The sequence below is a fragment of the Ziziphus jujuba genome, chromosome 7 (genome assembly GCF_031755915.1).
Source record: "Ziziphus jujuba cultivar Dongzao chromosome 7, ASM3175591v1".
In the NCBI taxonomy this organism is placed as follows: domain Eukaryota; kingdom Viridiplantae; phylum Streptophyta; class Magnoliopsida; order Rosales; family Rhamnaceae; genus Ziziphus; species Ziziphus jujuba.
Genome location: NC_083385.1, coordinates 27,110,399 through 27,120,226, shown reverse-complemented (window position 1 = coordinate 27,120,226; position 9,828 = coordinate 27,110,399). Strand labels below are relative to the sequence as shown.

The following is a 9,828-nucleotide window of genomic DNA, read 5'->3' as shown; positions in this document are numbered from 1 at the left end:
TTCATTGCCTTGTGCCTTGGTAGCATGCATGCAAAGATGTTGGAGATCTTGTCCCAACAGGTAGCTTCAGTGGCTTGTGACAGCATGTATAAGCGATTGTGGGAGGTCAATCGCACGACCAGATAGCTTAGATCAATTGGTCCAGCATACCCATGCAATTAGGGTTGTTAACCACAAGTTTTGTAGGCTATATGTTGGAACAACATAAGAAACACCAAAGGAAAGAGTATGTGGTGATCCTTGCATGTTCTTGACCGATGTTCCTTGTTTCTAAAGAGTAATAGAAAAAGGTTAGGAGAAACCCGTACTCTTGGTGTGTCTTGTGTTACTTTGCATTGTGGTTGCCTAATTATATTGTGTGTGTGTGTGTGTGCAATTTGCATACAAAGCCTCCGCTGCATGCAAGTATGTATATTAAAGAATGATTTCTTATTTTGATAAATCTTTTAATAAATATAAAGGATATCCCAACTAAGCCAATTTTGCTTGACATAATAATAATATATAATTTTTATTTACAAATAGAAATGTCTAAAAAAATAAAAAACGCCCCACCTCTAAGAATATTAAACTTTGGTAATGACATTAAAAACTTGAACTTTATCATATAATGTCAAATTATTTATCAAATAATATATGTCAATATATTATCAATAAAATATTAATATAATCTAAATATAAATAAATATATTTTTAAATAAACGAGCGAATAAAAAATAATTAAATATTATAGTAAATACTAACCTAATTCTCAATTCACTGTAGAAAGAACCTGTCGGGAAGCTGATGTAGTCAAAATGAATAGACACCATTTGTCAGGAGTCTAGGTTTACCAAAACAATTGCAATTTATAATGATATTAGTTACAATGAGATCTGTACAAAACATTATGAGAAACTCCATACAAACCAAAATGCAAACCAGAGATTTACACAAATTTAGTTGATGCAAAAGTAAAGATAGTACATGTGTTGTATGTAGCCACCCAGAGATGGTTCATTGAACTTTGCAAACAGCTTCACAAGACTGAAAGTGTATTCAAAGTCATGCTGCCAGTGGCTCCTCCATAACTGTGTTCCAAGAAGAATGTTGCGCATTTAAAAATTTAGTTGGATTAGATGTGCATGAATCTATGCATATGTGTGTGTGTGTGTGTGTGTGTGTGAGAGAGAGAGAGAGAGAGAGAGAGAGAGACCTTTCTTCTTCGAAGAAACTTCAGCATCCACGATTGCATCAGGTGCAACTGGTGTTTTAGTTGGCACATCAGGAAGGTCCAAAATATCCTCATTTTCTTTTGAAGATGGCACGGAAGTAGGAGCATTAGGCAAATCTTGAACGGCAAGCTGAAACAAAAATTAAAAGATTAGGGCAATTGATCAAGATTAATAATGTATTGAAATGTAAGTGCAACGTTCTAGCCAAAACCTCATATCAGGTATGAAGATTTAATCCATTAACACGTACTTCAAGCTTATAGATAGATGATAGATGTGCATAGAATTTGATGGAAACAAATTTCAATTAGCAGCATGTAACATATATACAAACAAACTAGACTCATTTTGCAATATTGTACCTAAACCATCAATAAAGCCCCCCATACACTCTTGTAATTCAAAATCATTTAAAGAAATTATATAAAAAACAAAACTTAAAAAAACAAATATTCTTAAAAGGAAATATTACAAGCAATAAATAAGGAGGATAATCTTGAGCACAATATGAAGAAAACCAAAAATACTAATCTCATACACACCATAACATATATTATAGTTCAAGGACAGAACAGCCCCATAGCATGGTGCTGTCACAACAATGTTGGATATGAATATAGTAACTTCGCACCTCTACCAAATCTAAAATCTATGGTTCCAAGAATAATATTGCTAAAAGGTTCTTAATAAAGCAATGCACAACGTATGATAATTACTAAACAAAGTTAAGTTTCAACAATTTGGGTCCAGCAGTATGGCTTACAAAAACCCGAAAAAAAAAAAAAAAAACAAAAAAAAAACAAAAAAAAGAATGCTGAGGTGTTTGAACAACAAAGAGGCAAGTTAATTGTTAAAGGCTTTTGTATTGCCACGGATTTGATTAAAACAAATACCTGAGTTTCCAAGTTCTCAAATTCTGCTAAAATTTCTTCTTCATCTTCGGCTGATAGTTTCTCCCCCAAGATTGCAGTAATTTCCTACAAACCATGATCCATATGTCAGCAATTATTTATTTCTTAACCATAAAAGCAAAGAAAAAAAAAAAAAAAAAAAAAACTTTAGAAATGAAGAGTTGAATGTTAAATGTACACATCAATTCAAAGCCAGGATATTACAAATATAAATAAGTTGCATAAAATGGACGCGAAGAATACCAAACAATAAAAATGAAATAAATTAAAATTAAAATAAATAAATAATAAAAGATAGAAGATAAATTAAATGGTGAGCTAATAATTAAAGTAACTGTAAGTAAAAATTAACAGATAAGGGGTGGACCTTCAAATGAACATTCATATGCATCCATATACGCATGGCTTATATTTCGGTTAAATGCATGATCAATTTAATAACACAAGCTGATAAAGAACCTCTACATGTCAAATCCTTTATGACAAAATCAATTCACCAAATTTATGCATTCTCAAATTATCATGCTATGGTTTTCTTTGAAGCAACTAATTTTTAATTTTGTTTCTCATACTTTAGATTTAATTTAAGCCAAATAATAAATAAATAAATAAAGCAGTTTCACCAAGGGTAGAAAACAAAGTTTAGTTAATTTGACCATGGTTGAATTAAATGCCATATTTTCTTCTTTTTATATATACATACACTTTTGAATTGAATATACACAATTGGGGAAAAAAAGAAAAAGAAAACAAAAACAAAAACTTTGTATTAATTTTTAACTGTTGCAGTTTCCTATTGAATATCTCAGAGAGAGAGAGAGAGAGAGAGAGAGAGAGAGAAGAACAGACAAACAGAGAAAAGGAAGTCCAACATAACAGACCTGGCGTAGAATAAGAAACTAATATAAAAGGATCTTTTGACAGAAATGCTACCTAATTGATAAAGTAAGATATAGTATTATAGTTCTTCCAGAAAATGGTTAGCAATAATTCAGGTCGCCAAAATGTTTTCATCAGGCCAGCAATATAAACATTTTGAGCATACACCAAGCACAGATAAGGAAATTTCTAAATTTAACCGTCAATCAAAGGATATAAGGGAATCAATCTCACATCTTGATAAGCTTTAGCTTCTGCAGTATCGTCCATTAGCTTTTGGACATCCTCAAGGTTGATCTCACTTTGTATAGATTTAATTGCATCATTACCAGCCTTTAAACTCTCAAAGACAGCTTTCTGCTTACTTGCAAGTTCTATATCTGCCAACTACATCAAAATGTATGAGACAAACCTATATCTTCTTACAGTATAAACTTTTATAAAAGATACTGCAACTAACAACAAGAACAAACAAAATAAACTAGGTAATTTACTTCTTAACATAAAATAACAAAAAAATGGAAAAACCTTCTGATCTCAATTGAAAAGGAATCATGAATTGTGCATCCCCAATAAACACTTTATTTGCCTTAAACTTTCTATTCTAGAGAGCCAATTAGTCTAATGCACTCTTCATTTTAAAATGAAATAGACTAGAGAATTGTCTTTCCTGTAAAATTGTGTTAAGCCAAACTCATGCCCTATTTAGATATTTTACTAAATATAGGAAAAGTATATTTTACAGTAGTAAAAATTTAGAGCATTATTGAAGTTGCCTTAACAGTATCTATATTTTAAAAATACACTTTTTAATATTTTTAAAGGACGTTCTTACTTTAAAGAGCACTACTGGAGATGCTTTTAGACTTTCACTAATAAGCATAAGAAGAAGAAGAAGAAGAAGACAGAGGAATAAAAAGGGAGAAAAGAATTGAATGCCACTTAAGTAATAACTTACCTGTTGCTCAACATTAATGACCCAGGCATCCACTTGCTTCAACAATTCTTCTTGTGCCTTCTTCTTCTTTAATGTTAGCAAGGCTCTGTCCTTTTTCTTCTCACGGATCAAGTCTCTTGCAGCTTGCTTTTCAGCTTCAATGACAGCGTCAAGCTGTAAGAATTGCGTATAAGATAAAAGAAACATACCATATCAAAGAGCATTTTGTTGAGAAGAACCGAGAGAAATATTCCTCTGTACTAATAACCAAAAAGAAAAAATAAAAATATCTGCTAAAGCTTCAAGCTATTACTAATCAACTTCCTACAATTCTACAGCATCAAACATAATCTCATTTAGAAAAGCAAACTAATTATAAAATAATATAATCTGCGGCACTCCTCCTTAAGCTGGTTCGAAAATGGAGTGTAAATTAAATCACTCTCTAATTTCTCTTGATGAAGATTGTCAATCTCAACATGGTTAGTCCTATCAAGAGCATTGCATTGCAAGTAATGCCTATACAAGCATTGTTGTTGCAGTAAAGATTGTCAATTTCAGGTCATAACTAATAACAGTGGTAAGAACAATTTTTTTACTGAAACTGATCCAATACTCTTCAGATTTTTTAGGACCAGACTAACAAAGTAACAATTCTGCATATTAACAGTAAAACTGTGTACTCTATGCTCAGTGCAGAAGAAAATGTCAAAATTCATGGTGGCGAGCATCAGGTTCTGTTTGTATTTGCTTCTTGGCTTGTCCAAGAAATGAATGCAAAAACTACTCCCACTTCTTCCAACATCAAACTCAGTTTCATCGATACCCACAATTTTAAAAACTTTGGTTTTATGATAGTGAAGTCAGTAGATTATTAAGTTTATATCCACATCCATATGTGGAACTGATAAAATTTACAAAGGGTTAATAGAAGAACCATCATTGCCATAAAATCCAGCAGTTGTTGGAAAGACATGAGATGAGGAATCACAACAGGTGAACTTCTTTGCGCTCATACGAGATATAAATATCAATCAAATTGTTATCAGAAGATCTATAACACCAGTAAAACTAAAGGCCCTTCCACTATATCAGTGGTAGGTATCAATCTGAGGTTAAAAAAAAAAAATTATACAACCAAATAAGTAGAAAAAAACACTCAGAAAACAGCAATAATGAAGAAAATTAATTTTCAATAAATGTTCTGACCAAGACTGTAGAACTCCCAGAATGGAGCACTTTATAATGTTCAAAACACATAAAACCAACTATAACAAATATAAACAAGACTGATGAAGTAAAATAATCATAAAAAATGATTTTATTATTACACTCATTATGCAAGTTGCTAAATCGATAAAGGAAGAATAATTTTATTAGCAAATAGAAGAATTCAGGTTCTAAGGCCTCCAACCAATTAAGTGACTATGTTCACAACCCTATGAAACCAACGTCAATCTCCATGTCCATTACTACTTCCCTTTTAATCTCTATTACTTTCACATCCAATTTCCCTGCAATTCTTTCAAAGATTTTAACTGTGCTTTACCACACTAAAAGTATAATTTGAATTTTTTTTTTTTTCCCATAGAAAACTTACATTTATAATAGAAACATAAATAAGAGAGAATGAGAAATCCTTGAATACAATAATAATAAAACTAAACTAAACTAATGAAACTAAATTAAATCTTCCAACCCCAAGAGAATAAAAGAGACAGCATCTTGTTTAACTCTTACATACCGATAAGGCAGAATGAAACTTGATGTCATCTCACAAAATACTCACATCTTGCCTCTTGTTTTTGAAACCTTCCACTTACTTCCATCCATTTTGTTTGTAACAAAGTCAATTTTGCACATATCCAAAGAAATTCACTCTTACTACACCTCAAACTGTTAAGTTATTTAATATTTTCAATCTTGACCATAGTGTATACTTTGTAGTGTGCCTTTTACACATTGTACTTGGGAAAGAACATGCTGCCACGCTGTTTTAGAAAATAAGCAAACAACTACAATACTCCTAACAACATAATAGAAATGCTATCACCTTCCTGGTTTCAAGAAGTAATTCTCTGGGATAAAAAATTTTATGCAAGCCCAGGGTGTGAAATTTAGCGAGTAAACAAAATATAAAGTTGAAGCAACGGCAACAACCCTTAACTCAGCAGTTATGAAGAAAAATCACATGTAAAACTATTTTTAACCTGAAATCCAGGTTTATTCAACGTTTCTACCTAATTGCCATTATAAAGACTTCAAACCATCCTCACAAAAGGCAACTATAAGACCAAAAACGTGTGAAGTGAAATGCTTTATAAACATCAACATCGGTAGAATTCAATATCTCAGTAGTTATCAGGTGAATTTATAAAAATACTACTGTTAAATTGAAATGCATGTGTACTGAACATTTCTTCTTCCTATCCATAATAAAAAGCATCTGCGATCCAAAAACCTATTTCGTAATTGGTAGCTGTTTGAATTAACCACAATACCATCCATTATATGGAGTATGTCAATTACTAATCAACCGATTTCTTTTACCAAATTAAGCTCTTTTCAAGAAGCTCCAAAGAGTGGTTTCGTCTCTGTACTCTATTTCATACAAAATCTCAGCCTAAGTTATTTATATTATTAGCAAGTGTGTTTCTTTATTAAATCATTTCAGCTTCACCAAGCAAATCTATATAGCCACATTCTTTGCAAATTTCAATAATATTTTTCACTTGCACAAATTCTGTGGGCCTTAAGCAACTATAAGCAACAATTCAAACTTTTCTGTGATTTCTCTTCAGGCAAACAAAGAGTAAATAAACCCACATCAAGCTCTCTTGATCCGAACCCTCCCAATCCATTAGACCCAAAGAGAGAAAACTGTCTTTCTATTCAACCCACAACCGAAAACCAAATTAAAAATCAAAATTCACTACAACAATGAAAAACATTATACAAAATCGCTGAAATAATCTATTTATTTATTAATTTATTTAAAAAAAAAAAAGGCACGAAAAAGCTGCATACCTGTTGTTGGTATTGAGCAAGCTTACGCTTCTGGGTCTTGAGAGAAAGAATAGCTTTATCTACCTCTGTGATCTTGGGTTTCTTCACAAATATATTCCCCATCTACTTTGCCTTAAAATACTGCGTTCTTCTATATTTTGTTGGATTTTATAGGAAAGAAATGAAAATACATAAATATATAATGATGATTAATTAGATTATTTCACAGAGATTGGATTAAAAAGATAATGGAAAAAGCCAGAGGCAGTAGAGTTGCTCTCTCTAGTCTTTGTCCCCACCAGAATCTGTCTCGAGTGGTCGTCGAGTTCAACAATGGAGATCGAGAGAGAGAGAGAGAGAGAGAAAGAGCAAGGGTCGTCGAATGTGGAACAGGAAACGTGTTATGTTATTATTATTATTATTTCAAAATTATATGTAACTTATAGTCTTAATGTTGGCAAAAATATAAAATATAAGTTGTTTATTTATTTTAAAAATATTTTATTTACACTTGGCGATTTCAGATAGATAAATAAAAATCTAATAATATCATCCACACTTTCCTCTACTTTTTCCATTTAATTGAAGTTAAATTACTTTTACAATTTTTTAATAAATAATTTAAAGACCTGAAAGTTTGTTTTATATTTTTAATTAATTTTTACTTAATTTATATGATAATTTTTTATTTAAAAAACTATATAATAATATTGATTAGATAATCTTTTTAAATAAGTTATATATTTAAAAAATTCATCACTTAAATATTTTTAAAAATTATAATATATTTAGATAAATTATAATATATTTTAATACTTTTAGTTAAACTTATTTGGCAAATTCTTATTTAGTTAAAAAAAAAACCCTTATCCAATTAAAATCATCGCATTGTTTTTAGATTGAAAATTATAATAAAGACTAAGTAAAATTAATCAAAAATATAAATTAATACTATCATTCCACTCCCCTTTCGTCTAAAGTATGAACAGAGATAGACTTGGATAGTAAGCTTAAGGAAGAAATGAACGACACCAAATGGCGCCTTTTCTCTGTATTATTTATGTTGTTTATGCCCAATAAAATTTCTTGAGTTTTGAAAGAGAAAATAGAGACACTGAAAAGGAATTTTTGCAGCAAAAAAAAGGAGTAAGAGATTATTAAATTGTTTATCGAAGTTCTGTGATTTTGGAATTGATTGAGACATGGGATTGAGAGGATACTGGAATTCTTTGAAAAAAAAAAAAAAATTTGTAGCAAGCAACTTTGGCATAATGACAATGACATTTGCAGTTTTACCCATTATTCATATGGCAAACATGTAAATCTCATTCAAGTCGATTCACGGTTTTTTATTTATGGAGGTGAGTTTTAACCCATTTTCCATAACAAGATCATATTTGCATATCAGTTTAGAAACATATTTTTTGTTAGGATTTTAAGTGGTTCTAATTCTATTGCAAACCATGCATTTGGTGTTTCTGTTATATTTAGTATCAAGGCATTTGCTTTGAGCCGATTTACTATTTATGCATGTCTGAAATTTCACTTTTAAGTTTCTTCTCATATAAGACAAGAATGGTTTTGATAATTCTTTCCATTGATGATAATATGGGTCGGCCTTTCATAACTCATGTTGAAGCATAGTATTAAATAATTAACATAGGAATTGAGGATAAAATTATTGTCTATTAACAGTTTGTTATATAAATTTTGCTCTATGAAATTTCATAGATAGGATTGCTTGTTTAATTAGGATATTCACAAGGTCATCAAATTATGAATTATTTTGTTAAAATTATAAAATGTGATTTGAAATGAAATATGTATCATAAAATACATTAAATAATTTTAAATCAAAATATTGTATTGCAAAACGAAAAGAGTCATGTCAAATCAAAATTACAATTATAGACAATGATTTATGTTATTTATAATAATGATATATATCAAATATTGAGTTATCTACCTATTAAGTCATAATAATAATAATTTACTAGAAAGATCAAATAAACCAGGACATCTCAACTTTGTTAGCACCTCCTTAAAAACAAATATCCTACCATCAAAAGTAAATAAAATTTAAAACAAAAAAAAAAAGTTAAAAATACTTTGAACAAAGAATAGAATGAAAACATCCTTAAAACACTCGGCTTATTAAAACCACCGTGAGCAAAAGCCCCAATGGGGAAAATCCTAAGGTGGAAAAAGAGTGTCTGTCTAAATATAAGATCCAAAAAGAGAATGACAAACCAAATAAAATAAAAAAATTAAGCATTAAATCAACAAGAATAACCACAAGGAAAAAAGAAAAAAACATCATTATGAGCTTGGACACTGAAACTAGGTAGAAAATTCATCCAATTAGCCAAAGATTCCTTAAGAGCAAGATTGGAGAGAATGACAACTACTTGATTACCTCTGCAAAGAATATGAGAAAAGAAATTTTGAATTCTTCAAACATAATTCAAACAATTCAACTAGTGAGACAAAAATCACCAAGGAATTAAAGCAAAATTAGTGTAAAAAAATTAACCCCATAACTAGAATCACATTCTAGCCATACTTTGTCCAATAGTCCTTTTCAGCCAATTCTAAAGCATAAATTGCAATTTGAAGCTCAGCTTCAAATGCATGAAGCACACTTAGAAATAAAGTGAAACAGCCCTAAACAAAACCCTTACAATTGTGAACAAATCCACAACCTCCAACAGGACTCGGACTTCCCTTGGCAACACCATCAATGATGATTTTTAACCAACCAGGATAAGAAAATAACCGATGAATAGCAACAATGCATGAAGGCTTCCTTGGTTTCAGAACAACCTTTAAAAGATGAAAAATCATCAAATCTGCCATTTTGTTATGGATGGTGCCATCTTGA

General features: G+C 30.5%; 1 protein-coding gene across 1 annotated transcript; it reads right to left on the bottom strand.

Moving 5' to 3' along the window:
- Positions 1-710: 710 nt before the first annotated feature.
- On the bottom strand, positions 711-7,366 carry LOC107425618 (vacuolar protein sorting-associated protein 20 homolog 2). The gene is made up of 6 exons (XM_048480021.2): positions 6,969-7,366; positions 3,963-4,115; positions 3,239-3,391; positions 2,108-2,191; positions 1,196-1,343; positions 711-1,070 (listed from the first exon to the last, which is right to left on the bottom strand). Exons 1-6 carry the CDS (start codon positions 7,068-7,070, stop codon positions 1,045-1,047), a joined length of 666 nt encoding a protein of 221 aa, XP_048335978.2. The 5' UTR covers positions 7,071-7,366; the 3' UTR covers positions 711-1,044.
- Positions 7,367-9,828: the final 2,462 nt, after the last annotated feature.

Excerpts from the sequence above, each read along its gene's own strand:
- LOC107425618 (XM_048480021.2), bottom strand. The coding sequence starts at position 7,070 with ATGGGGAATATATTTGTGAAGAAACCCAAGATCACAGAGGTAGATAAA. Across the intron at positions 3,392-3,962 it reads TCATTAATGTTGAGCAACAG|TTGGCAGATATAGAACTTGC; the intron begins GTAAGTTATTAC and ends ATTTTGATGTAG. Across the intron at positions 2,192-3,238 it reads AAGCTAAAGCTTATCAAGAT|GAAATTACTGCAATCTTGGG; the intron begins GTGAGATTGATT and ends CATGGTTTGTAG.